Source organism: Elaeis guineensis, chromosome 1 (assembly GCF_000442705.2).
Source record: "Elaeis guineensis isolate ETL-2024a chromosome 1, EG11, whole genome shotgun sequence".
In the NCBI taxonomy this organism is placed as follows: domain Eukaryota; kingdom Viridiplantae; phylum Streptophyta; class Magnoliopsida; order Arecales; family Arecaceae; genus Elaeis; species Elaeis guineensis.
Genome location: NC_025993.2, coordinates 122,050,682 through 122,071,690, shown reverse-complemented (window position 1 = coordinate 122,071,690; position 21,009 = coordinate 122,050,682). Strand labels below are relative to the sequence as shown.

The 21,009-nt window shown below is 36.6% G+C and overlaps 1 protein-coding gene and 1 pseudogene across 2 annotated transcripts in view; both read left to right on the top strand.

Moving 5' to 3' along the window:
- Window positions 1–19,524, top strand: part of LOC105038865 (probable magnesium transporter NIPA2) — a 28,449-nt gene extending 8,925 nt beyond the window's left edge. For both annotated transcript variants that reach the window (XM_073250840.1, XM_073250841.1), the window contains exons 4-9: window positions 1,420–1,510; window positions 1,591–1,751; window positions 2,042–2,169; window positions 2,245–2,382; window positions 3,317–3,409; window positions 18,829–19,524. In XM_073250840.1, coding sequence (XP_073106941.1) covers window positions 1,420–1,510; window positions 1,591–1,751; window positions 2,042–2,169; window positions 2,245–2,382; window positions 3,317–3,409; window positions 18,829–18,987 — 770 coding nt within the window. In that variant the 3' untranslated portion in view covers window positions 18,988–19,524. The remainder of the gene's footprint in view (window positions 1–1,419; window positions 1,511–1,590; window positions 1,752–2,041; window positions 2,170–2,244; window positions 2,383–3,316; window positions 3,410–18,828) is intronic.
- LOC140854777 (uncharacterized) lies at window positions 10,929–15,428 on the top strand (annotated as a pseudogene).
- Window positions 19,525–21,009: the final 1,485 nt, after the last annotated feature.

The following is a 21,009-nucleotide window of genomic DNA, read 5'->3' as shown; positions in this document are numbered from 1 at the left end:
TTTCACATTTTCTTCTTAGTGTTATACTAAACCCTGCTTATATGAGGGCCAGTTTTTATAATACAAAATAAAATTAGTTGGTCTTCTCTTCTTGCTCGTGAATCTTTGGCTGTATTTTTTCCTTCTTCTATTTGAGCATTGCACAATCTCAGTTGCACTTCTCCTTTACCTTATCCTCGATATTAACCATTTTTGCATTTAATCTCTTTTGTTTCTTTTGTTGATTGCTCAAATTTAGCTAATACAAGCAAAGCCAAAGTTTGTTAAATTTCAGTCTTTGAAATCAACTGACTCTCCACCAAACCCCTTTAATTCCTTAGACTAGATAGTTGGTTTTCCTTCAGCTCAACTGCTCTCTCCCTTGGCAATTCCTTTAATGATTACAATCTCTCAAGTGCAGACTGACTGTAATTTGAAGTTTAAACAGAACTACCAGCAAATTGAACTTTGAATTTTGCAACCTTAAATCCCAATAATATTTCAATATCCTTGCTCCTATATCTTCATTATACCAAAGTTTCATCTCTTTGACCATCCTCCAATTTCTATACTTTGTATCCATAGATTCTGTAATAAGGACCCTTCTGTGTGGTGTATTTATGTATGACCTGGTGTGAGCCCTTTTAATATGTAGAATCCATTGTGAATAATGCAAAAGCCTTGAATCTGACAACATGAGGCATGCAGGATTGTCTATTATAAGAAGAATTTATGACAGCAGACCAAGCATAACAAATTCCATTGCTTTTCCCACCTTTACAGCTGTCTCCATATGTAATTAGTATAGACCATTCAGTTAAGTTTTTAATATAAGGAAGAGATGAAAGAAAAGTGCAACCCTTTAAAAATAGTGCGTTTATCAAGTTACATGAATAATTAAATTGTTTCTAGTGAGATGAGAATTCAAAGCCATCCATGCTTCCACCCAGGTGCACCAAATGTTCCCAACACTTGTCTGTGCAATACTAAACAAATGGGTTCACCACACCACCTATTTGCTAAGAAGTTTCACATCACATGTCGTAGGTGAGTTTGCCAACAAATTTCCAAATTCAGCTTACAGATTTCATGTGCAATTGCCTCAAAATTATACCGATGATGGTGATTTACCATTTCTTTGCAACTTCAATCATAGAAATGTTAGAATGTCAGTTTCACATATCACTGCTTCTTACTGTATTTGAATAAACTCCAAATGCAGTGCTGGTTGTTTGGAGGATGTTGTTGTCGGCAAATAATAATTTTAAATCAGTTGAAACATGATGATTGCTACCTTTCATTAATTTTTTTTCCTGGTCTCTAGTAATCGAATGAACCTCTAATATTGACCGTTTCTCCTTCTTGAACTCCTTACTTTCACAAAATTCTTCTTGAAAAGTTTTACTTATTTATATTAACTCTGTCTCTTTTATTTCGTAGTGATTGGTGGTGAGATAGCTAATTTTGCTGCCTATGCATTTGCTCCAGCAATACTTGTAACTCCTTTGGGAGCTCTGAGCATTATTGTCAGGTGTGATACTGGATGATGCTTACAATTCAAAGCAGAGAATTACCTCACATGTTTTGTTACTAAATCTCTCATTCATGCAGTGCAGTGCTAGCACATTTTGTTTTGGATGAGAAATTGCACATTTTTGGTATCCTTGGCTGCATTCTTTGTGTCATGGGTTCAACAACTATTGTTTTGCATGCCCCAAAAGAGAAGGATATTGAATCAGTGAAGGAGGTGTGGAGCCTTGCTACTGAACCAGGTAGATTTTTTTGGCAAACAAAAATTTGATGCCCTTGGGAATCATCCATATTAATTTTGTTTTCTGTGCTGAAAATGGCATGTTGTATGACAAGTTGACAACCATTGAATGAACTTATGCCTTCTTGGAGAGGCGAACTTAAAATATCTCATGATTTTTTCCCTTTTGAAGGGAAACATGGTCAGTCATAGTATCTTCTTGACGAGTTTCTTTCTGGATACAATTGCATTATCGTATTGCACATCATTAGTCTTTCTAGTCATTTCACACTAATAATCTTGGATTGACAGGTTTCATTGTCTACACTTGCGTGGTCGTTTTCCTAGTTATTTTCCTAATCATCCAGTTAGCTCCACGTTATGGTGACACACATATGGTTGTATATATTGGAATTTGCTCACTGATGGGTTCCCTTACGGTATGTTAAAAACCTCAACAAATATAATCTAGGTAAACTTCATGCTCTCTTCATTCCAAATGTTCGTTTTGACAGGTAATGAGTGTGAAAGCATTGGGCATTGCCATAAAGCTAACATTTACAGGAAAAAATCAATTTATCTATGCTCAGACTTGGCTTTTTGCTGCAGTTGTAGTCATATGTTGTCTCATGCAGTTGAACTACCTAAACAAGGTAATTTTAATATGTATGTTTGAGAATTCTTTATAATGAGTACAATGAGGCAAATAAGGTTGACTTTGATTATTCAAGATCTAATGGTTTTAATTCTCATGTGGTTCTGACTTCTGAGCATTACTTGGCCATTCCTGTAAGATTTTTGAAGCATAATAACTTATACTATGAGGGTTCAGAGATTAAATTGCCTTGTGAATTTCTTGTAATCTGGCACAGGATGATTTCACATTGTCTTGTTCCAGTTGCTTTGACAATTAGATAGTTTCTATTCCATTACCATACTTTTTGATTTGTTTGGGCTTAGTGAGCTCTACTACAGGATGTATTGTGCGATAGTTTTCCTACATCTGCATTTTCTGAGAGCATAAAAATCTTTCCCTCCTAATATTTATTTACTGCATAAATTCTCAGATAAAATTGTCACATCACCTTGCCACTTCTTTTCTTCTTAGGAACTTGACACGTATGTGCTACTTACTGGAGGCGTAAAATGGTTCTTTTCCTAATGAAAATCTAAGGTGATATTGGAGAATCATGACTGGTTCCATTATGAGATACCAAATTAGAGCTGTGTAATGTACAGTTGGAAGTTTTGTTGCTTTAGACAACACCATTTCATCTTCATAGGCAGGATAATTATGAACCCTATAGGTAACCAGGGATCTTTTGTGCTCTAAAAGAGGAAGTACATGCATGAATATCATAGTGCATGCACAGGATTAGTACACTATAGAAGAGAGGTGCATAGTAAGTTCCAAACAAGGTGCTGCCAAGCCAGTAGCTTGATCATGTGAAGATCTTGTGTATTACTATAAGAGGACTTCTTAGTGCCTAATTATGATGTAAATTTATACCAGTCATGAAGTTATCATTTTGCTGTGAAGTTATTAGTTAATACTTAATAATGACATTGCTTCCTTCAATTATGCAGGCATTGGACATATTCAATACTGCAGTGGTTTCTCCTGTCTACTATGTGATGTTCACCACTTTAACTATCTTTGCTAGCATGATCATGTTCAAGGTAATATGCTAGATTGAAAGTTTAAATTTAATTTTATCTAAATAGAGTAGTTACTTTTTTGCATATTTTCTAGTGCTAATGCCTTTAGTTATCTGTATGAGAACGTGGGAGGTTTGTTGGAGTTAAGAGTACCCATCTTAATGTTGATGGCTGTTGCCATCTTTATGTCAAAAAAAAAAAAGGAAAAAAAAAAAAGAAAAAAGGAGTGTTTCATTGTTTATCACCCTTTAAACTTTCTCATTAGTTTCAGTTATTATTTTATCTTATCTAGTGCGTTTGGTTATATACTGGTCTGTAATATGGACTATGGAGTTATGCTTAGCTTTCTTTATAATATCCACTTGAGAACCTTCTTCCAAGAAACTTCAAACTAGTTGAAACCATCTTTAATCTTGTATGCAGCATGTAAAACTTAACCATATATGTGCTTATTTAATCATTGTTCTTATTCTGATATGAGAACACTTGGAGAAAGTTCTTTGAAAATCTTTTTTTCCTAGGTTCTCAAAAAAACATAGCAGTATGTGAATTTTTAGATTCTTGTAAATTACCCTTAAATTTTATTAATCAAAAGCCTGTTAGCAATAATTAATAAATATATTGGAAGGATACTTCCTGAAAAAGTCCTGGTTGCTTATGAAATTTTATGATGCTATTAGTAATTATTGATGTTAGTAATTTGTTCCTGTATGTGTGGATCGAAAGTGTTGTTGTTACAAATCAAATCATGTGCAGGCTTTAGCAATCCGCTTAGTGATATTTGGACATGTTTAATTCATTCTTTTTATTGTAAGTTTGTCTCACTAGTGGATTAATGTTGAAGTTTGAAACAGTATTTTAAGTACCAAACCATATTGGCAGCATGGGGTAAGGTACCCATAATGCTGCTGGTATGGTATGCAGTGCCATACACCCCTGTATTAATGCATTCTATGGTTTCCAACCCCAACAGCATATCATTAGTTTATTGTATTGGTACAGGGATTTACTATATAATATCATACAAACCGACAAGGTACTAATATGGGCCTAGGTATCAAAACTTAAAAATCTGAAGATTTTATCTAAATTTAATTCATTTCATGAAGCTATAATACAATGTTTGTACAACTAGTAAAATTTTTATTGGGATTTCTTTAATGTTTTCATTATACGTGGTAAGGTTCTCCATCTTGGTATCAGGCCCATATCGGTACCATTCTATTATAGTGTCGGTATATGGCACAGTATGAGAGGATGAGGCATACCGAGTCTTGGTATGGTATGAGAATTTGTACTGGTTTGGTGCCGATGCCTACAATATGCTTGATATGGTACAGTATCGATTGGTATGGCAAACCTTATCATATGGCAAGATTTTTGATCGTGACTTAGCAAGGTTTCTGATTGTGACCTATGGAATGCCTACTAACTCTGGCCAAATGCTAGTTAGGTTTGACCCACTTTTATTAGGTCTTATTCGTGAATTAAAAAATTCACATGCAAGGTAATATCATTTAGGGAAACTTCCAATATTACCTAATTTCATTCTATGTAAAGATAAGCGGCGTATGGCTGTCAACATCATTGCATCATGCATATGCTTATTGTGTTCTCCCTACATATTTTTCTTCTTTTGACTTTGGATGCTTAGTGTAAAGGCCTAACTTTGATGCAATTCCTTTATAGCTTGAAGTATTTGATATTAAACCCTCAGGAACCACAAAAGTCACCACCATTTCCAAGGAACCATGAGCGATCCACTAATCCATTGTTATTGTCAACCATTGATTGAATCATATCTCCTCTCCATGCTCATTCATTTTTGCTGTAGTTAGCCACTAGAATCCATTGCCTAAATTGGTGACCTATTGCTGGTCTGATGTCAAACAAGGCATTGGAATCCAAAGAATGCAAGAGAACTTTGCTTAGTTTCAAAAGGAATTCATCCTACTTTCATCTCCACTAGGCTTTGCATGATTATGATGATATGATGAAACTTTAACTAGGTTGGTGTTTTAGCCAATCTTTATAATTGAAACTGCCAGAGGAGTTGAGCTAATTCATTTATTATCTAATGTACTTGGGTTTCAAGAATTTGAGAAACTGGGATGCCTGTATTCTTCAAATTACATTCCTTGTCTATACTTGATATGTATTGGACCAAAATACTTGTTGGATACATATGAATAAGTCTCAGAAATTCATTTTAAGCATCCTTTTCTTAAATTATAAAGGATTCTCTGATTACTTCCAGATACATCCAAGATACACATAAGAGACCTCTAGGAATGAGGATGATGGTTTTTCCTGCCTGATGTTGATGTTATTGCATGGAGTATGAATTATGGTTTATAAATTTGAATAGTGACTAAATGATGGAGCATGTAGACAATGTTGTTTTCTAGACTATTGGCTGATTTTGATCCATTTCATTGCCTAAGTCACAAGTCTACTATTTTACCACAGCAGACCTAATTGATCACATGAATAAGGTAAAAAGGGGTGAGAAATATCCATATCCCAAATCCACCCATTTTCATTGTTGGAATGAGTTTCCAATTTCAATTTTACACCCTTTCTTACCGCATTCTCAATTCCAATCCCTTATCTCATTTGTCATGGGCAATATTGATTCTCTTTTCATATAGGATAGAAATAATACGTGCCAAGATACATGAAGCTTCAACAATAATCCAATGAGCGAGAGAGGAGAGATTGGGTGTATGGGCTATCACCTTGATTCTAGCTATCAATGATGGCCATTGTGGCAGAGGAAAACTAGAAGTTTGGCAAGGCTAGCATTAATAGTTGCAGTGAAAATTGAGAGGGAGATGGGGTTTGAGATTGGAAAACTCCAACGCTATTTAGGCTGAAAGGTGCTAGTCTTAGAAAATTAGATCTTATATATATACATTGATACACATATGCATAGTTTTTCTGATTTTAAGTATTTATCTAGGTAGTTGACACCTATTTGACGAGGAATTGATGCAATTGAATCACCTGGGTAAATAAATCAAATGAAATTTCAGTTTCCCTGATTTTTGTTAGAACCAACCTGAAATAACTGGTGGGCGGCAATGTGGGTAGATAAACTCGTTGGATTGGCTTGAGTTTCAAAACATTGATGTTGACGATGCTATTATTGTAACCAATTATATTTTATATTTTTATATATACAATAACAATATATTTATTTATGGTCATATCCTGGCCGTACTCATAAATATCCTGTTTTTTCAAGGTTTTTAATATCAATAATATCTCCATTATGTCATATCCAAGACATGTCCATGCTTTACAGGTGAGGGAGCATCAACAACATTATTAATGGTTGATCCTTTGCAAGCCAAATTGATTTGTTTATGATTTTGCTACTTTGACATAACGAAGACATTGAACAGCAATTTTATGTGGTCTTCAGCATATTTCCCCTTTTGAATCTTATGAATCTTTAGAGAGTTTTAGCTCTTACAAGTGCTAGGTTTTAGTCCGTTGTAGCCTCAGGATTCCCTCACTAATTCATGTTGGCATACAAAGCTTCTCGAAGCCTCCAATCATATCTTGATGACTTTGTTAGGTGAAAATTTATATATTTTTTCCAATACCAAACCCTTGGTGAACTTTCTGTGGCCTTCTCTAGAAGAAGTTTTAGTCTTCTTTGATTCTTATCCTTCCAAGTTGTTAATCACTCAATTTTTCATGTTTCAATCTTTAGTTATTTTTCTTGTTTATGGATTTTGGGATTAGTAATTGCTTTTTCATCTGCATGTAGAGGGAGATTGATGTCAGTCAATTGATGACCACATTATTGGAGAAACCTAATTTAAAGATAAACCCAATCCATACACTTCTCTGATTTATAAAGTCTGAAATAGAGGATGTTGATGGACTCCTCCTGATCTGACTGTTCTATGAGTAATTGTATTTAGGATCTGTGGAACCATCCTGAACCATCCGATTCAGAAAGTATAGAGCCATATCAGTGGCAGACCGGGACAATTCTAGCCTTTACAATGAGAAACCAGCAAGGTAGGGGCATGGGGAGAAGGAAAGAGGAAAAGTGAGAGAGAGAGAGAGAGGGGGGGGCTCAGAAGCCCTCTCTTTGCTTTCGATCGTTTGCATGGGCTGCTAGTTGGAGCCCCTATTTTGAACAAAATAAGGGCTCGACCATCTATTTTAAATTTTTTCGATTTTTAAGTGAAGTCAGCACACTTCTTTTCACTCGAAGGACATGTTAGGAGTGAATGGTGCAGATTTTCTTTGTGGTATGCACTTCCTTGTTCCCATCCATTTAGAAACCCAGGTGGGATGGTACCTCGATCTAGTTTTCAAAGGGCAATAATTGGGTTCAGGATAACCTTAAGCATCAGGTCAACCTTTAACCACTAGAGATTCACAAAATTAGATGAGCCGAAATCCAGAGGATCAATCTTAAATCATAAAATTTGAAATTTTTTTAATGTTTCAAGATCTTGTCAATATTGTTAAAATTAAAAAAAAATGAATCTTGCCTATTGTACAATTACTTTTTACTTTAAGCTATTAATCTATGTAAATTATTTAAAATTATTTTAAATTTTAGATGGACTATAAAATCTCAATTAATATATTTATGGAGCAGCATCAGAAAATCTATAGAAGGTGGTGGAATGCCTTGTGCCTGTTGACTTTACTTAAAAAATAGAATAAATTAAAAAGACAGGGCCAAACCCCTATTTCATTGGAAATAGGGATTTGGCCAGTGGCCCGTATAGAACACTGAAGGAGAGGCCTTCCAAACCCCCTTCTCCCTCTCCCGGCATCTCTCCTTCCCCCTCCCTCCCCCCCGCGCCCCCCCCCACTCCCTCTCTTTTGGCTGAGCCTTTGTTTGGTTAAACAAAGCTCCACCTTGCAAGGCTTGGGGATGATCGGAGGAGGAGAGGAGGGCTTCCAAGCCCTCCACGCCTCTCTCCCTTTTTTTTCCTCTCTCTCCTTCTTTCTCTCCCCTTCCTTTCTTGTTTCCCTTTGTCGGTATGCACCAGAATGGCACGATATTGTAGCATAGGTGCCAGTTCTGATATTGTGGACCTTGATTGTAACTATTATGTATAAAAGATGCTATATCTTTTCCATTGATAATCCTTATGTCAATTGTTGGATTACATCTCAATGAATATTAATGAAAGAATGCTAACATTTGTAGCAAGCTATTGAGTACTACAATACATACATGTTGATTGTCATGTTGATTGTATTTTTATGTATAGTCTTCATATTGTAGCTTGTTATACTTTGTAGTATACTGACCATGGTTCGCTGTACCGGGTCGAATCGCCTGATACGAGGCGTACCGAGCCGGACCAGTACTTTACCGGTCCGGTTCGGATCTTTTTTTTGAAAAATTCTCCTGAACTGCACCGAATCACTCGGTTCGGTCCGGTTCGCGTCCATACCGCCCAAAATCGGACGGTATGGTCGGTTCGGTACCGGTTCGGCGTGAACCGAACCGTGCCGACATCCCCACATGAAAAAAGTGGGGAGAGGAGAGGGGGGTGGGGTCGGAGAGTTTTTAAATGATTGAGAGGCGTTAGAGTTCTCGAGAAGTCTCAGAGAACTCCCGAAGCGTATGAAGGTCTCAACGAAACCATTGAGACCTCCGAAAAATTAGACAAAAAAGAAAAAACTCCGTCAAATTGCAGGAGTGGTTCGAAGAGAGGCTGATCTTTGATCGGAGGTAAGATAATATGTTACTTTTTTAGTAAATATATTTTTTTATTTTTGTTGTTAAAAATAGGATAAAAATGAGAAAGAATGAAAATAAGAGAAAATCATACCAAAATCTTGTGATTTTGGTATGATTTAATTATATGTGATAGATCTTTGGAAGATCTACATGATGACATCAAAATTATTAATTTTTGTTAATTATATATTTTTTAAATATTTTTAAATATTTATTTATTTAAAAATTAAAAAAATAAATTTTAGGAAAAAAATCAAAGTTTAAGAATCATGTTTAGAATGATTCAAGCTACTTAAATCTAATTTCAAAATTTTTTTCAAATATTTGAAATTAAAAAATTATTTTTTTAATTTTTTAAATTAAAAATTTATTTTTTTAATTTTTTAAATTAAAAAATTTAATTATAAAATAAAAAATATATAAAAATAGTATTATATTTTAGTTAATTTAAAAATATTATTTGAAGCATATAACATATTTATTTTGAATTTATAAGTTTTAAAATAATTATTAAAATTATTTTAAAATTATATATAATTATTTTAATTATCATTAAACTATCATGTTTTGTTATACTTGGATATATTTATAAGAAAAAAATTTAGAGCATGATGTTCATTCACTTTAATTAATCAGCTATTTTATAGTATATATTTATTTATATAAAAATTATTAAAAAAATAAAAAAATAAAAATCAGAGTTAGTTTTGAAATTGAGAATAATGTTTAGAATGATTCAAAATAATTGAAATATTTGAATCTAACTTGAGATTTTTTTGAAATTTTTTTGTAAATATTTAAATAGTAAAAAATATTATCAAATAAAAAATATATGTAATTAGTGTTATATTACAGTTAATTCAAAATAATTAGTATTTTGTTATACCTGCAGAAATGAGTAAGAAGAATGATCCAGAGCATGACATTGGTTGGGATCATGGTGAGATGCTCTCGGCTCGGCATCATTGGAGATGCAAATGGTGCAACACAGAGTTCAAGGGAGGAGGGGTGACTAGGTTGAAGCAGCATCTGGCTAGTGGTTATCCTGATGTGTCCGTGTGTCGAAAATATCCGTAAAAGATCCGACAATTGATGAAAAAGTACTTTGCTGATTCGAAAGCAGCGAAGGAAAGGATAAAGCAGAAAAAGATCGAAGTAGACCGTCGAGCTGCAGAGCCACCTTCTTATCACTCTAGAGAGTCAGAGGAGGCTTCTGCTCCAGATGATGAGGAGGCACAGATTGAGATTGCCATTCAGGCGAGCTTGGCGGATCAGTACCAGCAAGAAGAGATGGCCTAGTACAGAGAGCGATTCGGACCATCATGTTACGAATCAGGATCTGGATCAGCGACTGGTGGGGGAGAATTCGAGTTAAAGAAGACTACCTCAGTCAGAGAGCCTGGTGGTAGAGGGAGCAGATGCAGCATGTCTTCTTTGTTGGAAGCTTTTGGCAGTAGGAGGAGGTCCTCCAGAGATATTCCAGCAGGAGCTAGCATTCAGAATTTGGATCCACATGCTTTACTCAGCAAGGATTCAAAGCAGCAGAGAATTGACAGTATGCTGAAAGAAGATAAGAAGAAGGATATGTGGCGAGCTATTGGATCATGATTTTATTTCAGCCATATTCCAGCAAATACAGCAGCCAATCCTTACTACCGATCTGCTATTTCAACCATAGAGGCTGCCTGTCAGGGTGTAGATCCTCCAGGACCTAAAGATATTTATGGTCAGCTTCTTGACAGCAACAAAGAGGATCTGCAGAGATGCATTGCTTTTTACAAAAATAAATGGCCTACATACGGTCTGACAGTGATGTGTGATGGTTGGACAGGTCCTACTAGGCAGAGCATCATTAATTTTTTGACATACTGTGATGGAAAAATATTTTTTCACAAATCAATTGATACTTCAGATAACATGCACAATGCCACATATATTCTTGGTCTGATGGAGGAGGTGATTGATTCAGTGGGTGAGCAGTATGTCGTGCAGATCATCACAGATAACGGACCACAATATAAGGCTGCCGGAGAGTTGCTGATAGAGCAGCGACTGCAGATATACTGGATCCCATGTGCTGCACATTGCATTGATCTTATATTGATGGATATCGAAAAGATTCGCAGGGTGCAGCAGGTAGTGGAGATTGCCCAGACCATTACTAGATTCATCTACAACCACACATAGGTTCTTTTATTGATGCAGACGTATACTGGGGGGAGATCTTACGATCGGGTATCACACGGTTTGCTACCAACTACATAGCACTTGATAGTCTTCTTCAGAAGAAAATAGCCCTACGTCAGATGTTTGTCAGTGCCGAGTGGCAGGAGAGCAGATATGCGAGGGCCGACACTGATGGAAGTCATATGGAGAACTTGATGACGAGTCAGTCATTTTGGCAGCGGGCTGAGAAGGTAATGAAGGCTATCAAGTCTTTATATGAGGTGCTTTGCGCCGTGGACAGCGAGAGATACCCCCAGATGGGCTTCCTATATTACATGATGGAGAGGGCAAAAAAACAGATCAGTGAGAATGATCCCAAGCATGCTCAAGAATTCATTAACATTATTGAGCGCCGTTGGGACTATCAGATGGGCAGAGATTTGCATCTAGCTGGTAAGTTTGGATTCAAGAATATTTTAAAATATTTTTTCGAAGTATGAAAATAAAAATATACTTAATCAGTCTTGAAATTTATCTGTAGCTTATTACTTGAATCCGAGATTTCAGTATACTATTTCGGGGATGGATATAGATAGCAAGCTTCTTGCTGCTCTTCGCAATGTCATATATAAGATGGTGTCCAATCCAGAAATCACGTCGTTGTGTCTGCAAGAGGTATGCTAGTTTAAAACAGATGTAATTATTCAACTGAATTCGATCTGATATATTTATAAATAATAAATATATTTTGTTTTAGATGAAACAGTTTAGAGAGGGATCAGACAGTTTTGGAGTCCCATCAGCTGTCGTAAGCAAAAAGCAGATGAATCCAGATAAATTACATATCAATAATGAGCAATATAGATTGATATATAATTTTACTTAATAATATCATCAAATTTGATATGTAATTTTACTTTTGTAGCTAAATGGTGGATTCATTTTGAAATGTCAGCAGAAAATTTGAGACATATGGCTGTCCGTATTCTTTCTCGGACGGTCTCTACTAGTGGTTGTGAGCGTAATTGATCCACTTTCGTCCTTATCTACAGCAAACAGAGAAATCGTCTGACACAAAAATGCCTCGACGATCTTGTATATGTTCACTACAATCTGAGATTGAGGCTAAAATATATTCAGGAGGAAGTTCAGTTGAAGTACACTGATCCGACGCTGGATGATTATGCCGACGAGGATGACGATCTAATCATCGGATGGCTTGCAAGTCAGCAGCAGGAGTCAGAGCTTGATGAGCCAGGATCCCCTCCACGACCAACCAGTGTGGTGGCGAGGGAGATCAGGGTGGATCCAGGGCAATGGGTAGAAAAAAATATTCCACATAGGGTTCCAACTGATCAGCCATAGTCTGAGGGGACATAAGGGACTCATTCATCACATGACTCGCTATCCGATACATCTTTCCAGAGATTCGAACGAGAGATGTATAGACGATCCTTCCGGCAGCCAGCAAGAAGGCATCCATCCTTCCAATCATAGGAAACTCAATCACAGAGCGGCATAAGGGGGAAAAGAAAAAGATAGTTGTACGTGCACCACTCTCGAGAGTACAGAAGCTATCTGGTTCAGATACGGACATCAGGGAGAGTGATGATGATATTGGTAGTAGTAGCCATGGATCTGATGATCAGGGAGGAACTGGAGGACAGAAGATCATCGTTTATGAGACAGCCACAGGATGATATTCGATTCATCGGTGAGTCAGTTTATGCGTGTCACACAGGATAGGGATCATGGTGGACGAGTCGGTAGAGATCGTGGAGAGCCGATTTCATATAGACGACGGGCTCCTGGAGATCGTCCAGCACATGATGCAGCTGCGAATGATCTTGCATATGGAGTAGGGTCCATGGATATATCTGGATCATTCTCGCATTATGAATCCTATTATCCACAGCCACTTTATGATCCATATGCATATGGTGCATCCGAGACATCATCTTCTAGTGGTTACTACCCTATGCAGCCTGGAGCATCTTACGAATCAGATTTTGCTACTGGCATATTTGGATGGGCTCCTCTACAACCGTACCATCATCCTGAGGATACTTCTCAGAGTCAGAATTTTAGTGAGAGGTCTGAGATGTCTTACAATCCAGAGAGGATGCTTTATGGGATGATGAATATTCGAGAGTACGGTGCAGCTTGGCTAGAGGGTTGGACTGATGTCCCTTCAGACTATGTTGATGATCCAGACATCTACGAGCGTCACAGACATTCGACAAGAAATTAAATGCAGAGTACATCTTAAGGTTCATATATCAGTTATTGCGCTTTGTACTTAAATATTTAGATACATTTTAATGCGTATTTTATATATTTTTTCTTTAGTTTTAAGATGACATAGTTGAAATATAATGTAAATAAATATATGTTTGAAATTTTAGATCAAGAGTCTTTATACCGTAACCTAACTTCAAATTAAACCCAAATATGTCAATAATATGCAATATAATGCCATTTTGAGGTTGCATTTATCAATTATTAACTTCAAAAATCCTAAAAAAAATTTTGAAAATCGAAAAAAATATTGTATACTGGTATCGGACCGGTACGCCTCGACGTATCGTATGTCGGTACCGGTACGTATCGTATCGGTCTGGCACCGGCACGCCGTCCGGTACCGGTACAGCGAACCTTGATATTGACCATGTGGCAACCATGCCTTATGTACATTTTTGTAAATATTAGTTGATGTTCTTGTGGGAACATGTTGCTTCCACAATTGCATATCAAACTTTCATGGTATTAAAGCAACAATACTTTGTTGTATAGCTTCAAGACAATGTGGTTAGATATTTGTGATGTATCTCAACAATTTGATACTTTATCTCATATCTTCAACATCTCAAGTATCTGCAAATGTGAATGTCAACCAAACATAAAAGGTTTTTGGTTGGATTTCTTTTATGGCTTTTGAAAATCACTTCAAGATAATGTTTGCATTAAATCTGGTTTCATAATGGACATTGCTCAATTTTACATCACTATTTGAATTTGAAGACTTGATTGTTAGTTGGTCAATTGATCAAGATCATTTCAAAAGATTGTTATTCCAAATCTGATTTCCAAATGATTAGTGAACAAATTTGAAGCACTTTTCATCGACTAATTAACTAGTGCAAGAAGTCATCATTTCTAGGGTTCTGTCTTTTGCTGCCATGGCCATCCTCTTCTTCATTTTCCTTTTATTAACCAACACATCTGCTCACTAGTTATGTTTGGGCCTCTTCTCCTCCTTTTTTCAAATTGTATGTTTTTTATTTATTTCACTTCTTGAAACACAACTAATAAAAGTTTAGGGATAATTTTATGAAGCTTTAGTTTCCAACAAGGATTCATCATGAAAGTCCTACTATACACTCATTGGGCTCTCGCTTATCCTTTCACCATGCAGATGCACATAACATCATGAAGCCCTACCATACACTCATTTGGGCTCTCCATTGTTCTTCCACCATGCAGATTTACATAACAATTCTGCATCATTCCATCTTTTTGTTTGATAAACTACCAATCAACTACTCACATGGTTGGTTTCCTTTCTATAGATCCACCATGAAGAAAGTTCTTGGATAGAATCTATGCTTTATTTTGTGTTGCATGTGACAAAATCTTGGAACTAGTAGTTTGTAGACCTGGAAATTGTTCTAATATATTCTGGGAGAATATTCTTGTGGTTATTAGCTCTTTGATTTTAATCTACTTTTACTTGCAAGAGGACTGCATAGGAGAGCATTGGTCCTTGAGAAAAACAAGGGCAAGTTCCAAATATGTCATGGAGACTCACCGATTAAATGTGAAACTGAAATCTTGAAGTTTGGATGCTTGATCGCTATTTTTCAGCCTTTTAAGGCTTGCCCCTTCTCAAAAAATATTTCCTTTTCTTCTTGATAATTCTAATAAACCAAGTTCACAAAATTTGGGTACAGAAGCTTTCAACTAGTGAAATATTCTTCCCCATTTCATTTTAACATTACATCAAGCCCTAATTAAATTAAACTTAACAAGATTATGATAATCTTTGCACATTTATTTTAGTTTAAGATTGATGGCCAATTCTTTTTCCGTGCTTTATACCTCAATGAAGACGACTTCAAATTTGCCATGCGTTTAGAGTATCTTTGAAATGCCATGATTTAATTGTGCCATTCCTTGTGGTATTCCATATGGTTATCACATGATTTTAAGTTAGTATTTGATGAACCGAATGGGATCACTATGGTGATCTATGATTATCAACGATCCAAATCCTATGGTAATCTAAGATCATCATATTTGGTAGACCATGATTTAGTGATTAAAGATCCCTAGATATCTATAAATAACCTATTTGGTATTCCATGGGAATTTAATATCACTAACCATATAATACCAAAAATACTCATGATATATTCCATAAAAATATATTTATCAATCATATAAAGCATATTAATAAAATTTTAATATAATTATTAATATATTAATAATTAACATATTCTATAAAAATCTATTTATCACTAATCTTATACAAATATATTAATTGTTATTATATAATTAATATTTTTATTTATTCTTATAATATATTATTTATTAACATGAATATTTATTTTGATTAGAAAAATAAGACAAATAGAAGTGAAATATTAAATACTTTTATTATATAAATATAAAGTATAATGAAATATTTTTACTCTAATTTAAACACCTCGTAAAAGACAAAACAATGATTTGAGACTAATTATGCCATATTCAACAATTCATGGAACTATAAGGGCATATTATCCATTGAAATATTGAAATATCATAACTATAAAATGACTTACAAAGATTCCAAAGAGCATAACCTACATACGAAATTTGAAAGAATAGAAAATATGGATGACTACAACCTACAAGATGCTACCTTAAAATATTAAAAGACTTCAAAATAACTCAAATGACAAAGTGCTTAAAAGGATAAAGCATCGATGCCTAGAATAAAGGAAAGCTGTATTATCCTGAACCAACCAATTTGGAGTGTATCAAACCATACCAAGGGTGGACTAGCACGATTCTACCTCTTGGTTTAAGAAATCTGGGGAGAGAAGGGGAGAAAGAGAAGGAGAGAGAGAGAGAGGAAGGGGGGAGGCCGAGAGAGAGACTCTCCCATCACTCGGAAAGAGGAGAGAATGACCCACTGTTTCATTTTGAAACAGGGATCCCCTGTTTGGAAGCAATTTGAAATAGGGGATCCTTTATTATTTTTGTCATTTTTGAAATAAAGTTGGTAGATGGTTTGCTAGCTTTACTATAGTGAACTCGGCAAACCATTTCCTGACTTTAGCTCAAAAACAACAAAAAAAAAATAATGGTTCACTCCTGGAACGGCATGGTATGGATATGTACCATACCATTGTAGCAACCGATCGTTATGGGTCCTTGTACCGGTTTAGCAAATCTTGTTTAGAACCTCTTGCTTATGTTGAAATCTGAAGTCATATCTTGTCTTTATTTTGGTGTAAGGATCCCCTTTTGATAGCTCCTGCAAATATCTATAAAGAAACTCCTTAGTAGCTTCATCTTGCATGCTTACTTTGGATAGTTAATTCTAGCTATAACTACCCTTTAATAGTGGTTCTGTATATGATATCTTGGTAGTTATCCTCATCTAATTTTTCTACATGGGCTTTTTCAAGAGAAACTTCCGACATGTAGCTTCATTTGCATTAATGCCACCTGTCAGTCTCTAAAATGTGATGTGTCATTGCTAGGTCATGGAGACCATCACTCATAAAACCAATTTTATTTATTTCTTTTTTTCTTATTAGTTGTCTCCATATCTAACTTCCATTACTTTTTCCATTTGACTGACTCTTCTTGTATAGCGTTCTTTGCATCCGTTGTACCTATCAAATCCATCAAGATAGTCTATTAAAAGACATTTTAATATCCAAACCAAAAATATTGTTTGGTCATTTGATAAATTTATGGTGTATTGATTATTTAAACATTTAGGTGATTTGGAATTGTTTCTTCGAATTATTGGTATGAAATCTTTTCTTTAAGGCAAGATTCTAAATATTGGTGGGAAGGTGGGGCATCCCACCATCTCATGTATCATTGTGGGGAACCATCTCAAGACGGGATGAGTCAGGAAATGGCCTATATGGGACAGTCATCATGCCAAGTATTTGTATGCAGGACATCCCATTTCATAGAAAAACTAGGACAGCCTTGTCCATGGTATTTAAAATCTTGCGTTGGGACTTGTGCACTTAATAGATCTAATATATTAGAGAATTCTCTTTGTTGTAAAATGAATTTTAATAATATATGGGGCCACCTCAAGGAGGAAATTGTTTTATTAAAGTTATTTGGAGGAAATTCTTTTATGCTCTCTCTACATCAAGAGTACTCCTGCATCACTCACATCCCTGGGACCATCTAGCATGTAAAAAGGATGAAAGATATGATCAATTTGGGATCAACTAGTCATTAGTCTCATTGGACCTTCTACAGGGAAAGAAATTCCAGAGTTTTCCTAGAAAGATTTCAACTGCTAATTCAATTAGCCCTCATCTTTTTCAAAGATTTGGTCTGCTCTCATTTGCAAGAAAAATTGGCATTACATTTTTTCTACATGGGAGAAGTTGTTCCATTGCTTATGGTGTACCTGGTTTGTCAATTTATTGTAAACTCTCCCTCTCTAGCTACTACCTCCCCTCACTCCCTTCTTTCATGTATAACTCGCTTTCGTTCTTTGTACCTTTTTTCAAGTTCTTTAACAAGTTGATGATTTTTCTTTTTCATAGCAAAAAAGGGAAATCACCCAAATACATTGCATAGGAGGAAGAGAATGAGTTACACAAGGCTCTTCCTCTCCCACTCTCCAACTTCCACCCTCCTGGTCCCCTGGGCTATCCTGCTAGATCATGTGGGAAGCTCCCAAACAGGCCCTTAGAAGTTTCAATCCCACATGGTTCGACATAAAATGGAATGGGAAGGAGAAAAACTGAATTAAAAATTCTCCTTAATAGTCTTGATAAAATCACTCCATTTCTTGATACAATACACCCTGCTATTTGTTTTCCGATAGGAAGAGATGAAATAATCTTAAAATAGGAGTTCCTTAATAAATATCCATAATTTAAATTTGTAGCTATTTACCAAATTAACCTCGACATGAAAAACTAGTGACAATCCATTTAAAAATCAATTTCTAAGTCATTTTGCTATGGTTTTCATTTATCTTTTACATGGTAATAAGATATTTTGTTTACTTGATCACATTTCCCAATTCTTGCATTAGAGTCCTTTCTCAATTATCACTTGCCATTTCTTGCTTTCATATTTTTTCCTGTATTGGTCCTGTAACAACAACTTTGGTTGTGATATCTTTAGTTATCCCTTTATATCTGTAATCTGAGATATATCCTAAATATTCCAAGTTGAGTTGGTCATGTTGGTAAAAATGGTAGCAAGATCAAATTCTTACTGATTGATGCCTTGTAAAATTAACAAACCACCTATTCAAGGTTCATATCTAACTATTTTTGCTTGAATCCAGGACTGGGACTCGCAGAATGCAACACAGATTGCAACGGAGCTGTGTGGTTTTGTTACTATTCTGTCAGGTACTTTCCTACTGCACAAGACAAAGGATATGGGCAACTCTGTCACCATGGAGCCAACTAGGTTGGCTGAATTGGAACTTCAAAACCAGTAAACATCTATGCCATCATGCTTCTAAGATTGTTGCTATTCACCAAGTCTTACCTTTTGGGCGTATTCTTTGGGATCTTTGGCATCCCAATGCTCATGCCTACCAGTATACACAACTCCCTGCATGGACTTTGATCTTAAAAGTGCTAAGAGCCTCAGATGCTTACATTCAAAATAATAATGGGGTTCATACTTGGCTGGTAGATGCACTTTGAGGCCAGACTTTCTCTTCAGGGATCTTGACATGCTTTTATTGTTTTCAAGAACCATGAGGCAAAAGTCAGATTTCTTGAGGAGAGTTTATTTTGATCGCGCGCTGTGCTATGATGGATAGACAATTCTATTCTACTAAAAAAAAACAAAGAAGAAAAGATGATGTACATATGACCTTTTTCTTTCTTTCTTTCTTTTTTCTGTGATGATGAAATGCTTGCTTCCCCCTTGCATCATAGAAGAGCTGCTTTATTAGTCCATCCACATAATTATCATGTAGCAATTTGAGTAGTACATTTTCTTTCCAAGATCCAGGTGGATAATTCAAAGGCTGCCCTTGGGATGCATTAATAACCATCTGAGAACTTTCTGGAGTATCATCTTATGTGTATTAACAGAAATGACCCCAAACGATGCATCCCATTTCACGAGAAGTCATGGTTTATATTGTTTATTCATTTGTTCTATCGAGTACAGCCATCTTATAGACAATGTCTCTAAACCTATGGTACTCAGAATTGGCTTTTGGATGACTTCGGATTTTTTATATTGTGTGTGCACCGTAGAGGGTTGTACAACTCCCGGTAGCCGCCATATCATCCCATGGAGATGAAGAGTGGTGGTATGATGGCAAATAGCTATCTATCTCTGTGATACGATGATGTGTTAGCCATTAAGAGAAGTACTGCTCTTTGTGGTGCAAAATATACACCGCAGAGGATCACGACCTCTTTTGGAGAATTGTTTGCAGCATAGTAAATGACAGATCTTGATGGTAAAAGGAACTATGGTTCAAGAATGACTTTAGTATAAGATTAAATTATAAAAAACCCCTGGAGGTTAGGTTGATAGTACATTTAAAATTAATAGTTTTAAAAATCTGCACTAACACCCTTTACATTTATTTTAATCTAGTTTAACTCAGACCGTTGGACAGCCCACTAACTCAAAACAGGACTCAAGTGTCGCATAATAAATTTTTTCTGAAATAACCAAAATGACTTTTTAGGATAAGTAAAATGAAGAATAAAAAATTCTTCTCCCCTCCGATCTTTCCTATCTCCATTATTCTCTTGCTTCGATGGACAGTTGGGACACACGGCGTTCGGCTCCACTTCCATGCCGTGACGTCGAAGGCCTCTGTGGAGGGGGAGAAGCGGCCTTGGCCTCTGTGGTGTACCAGCCGATGACATGGAAGGTGCCACAAAAGAAGATGCCCTTGCACTTGTCGCACTCCCTCGCCGTGCCCGCTCGCCACGAACATCACCCGATCCGCATCCGATGTCGTGTAGGCCAAGGACTGCGGGGGCCCACATGCAGTGCCACGTCACCCACACAAAGTCGTAGACGAACACCTCGTTGGAGGCGGCCCAGGTGCGTGGGCTCCACCTATCGATGACCACAAGCTCGATTCCGATGGCGGCTAGCTGGCAGAACAGAGGGGAGAGCGGATCGTCTGGGCTAGCTGGTACAACAGAGGGAGGCCGTGGTGGAGCCCCGGGATGGACGGGAGCAAGGCCCAAGGCGGTAGTAGAGGCGTCGAAGAGGGCAAGGCGGCACGGCGGGGCGAGGGTGGCATGGTTCTTGGTGGCGGATGGGCTCGTCTGGGCGACGACGATGAGTGGGCGGGCGAAGTCGGCGGATTTGCGGAGGTGGTGAAAGGGGGACGACTCCACCTCCTACTTTCAGAGTTTGCAGACGGAGCGGACCGTGCTGAAGGCATCGTGCGAGATGCAGAGGAGGCACTTCCGAGCGATCTCCTCTGAAAGGCTTGGTATCAGAACCTCCATCATCCGAGAGAGAGAGAGAGATT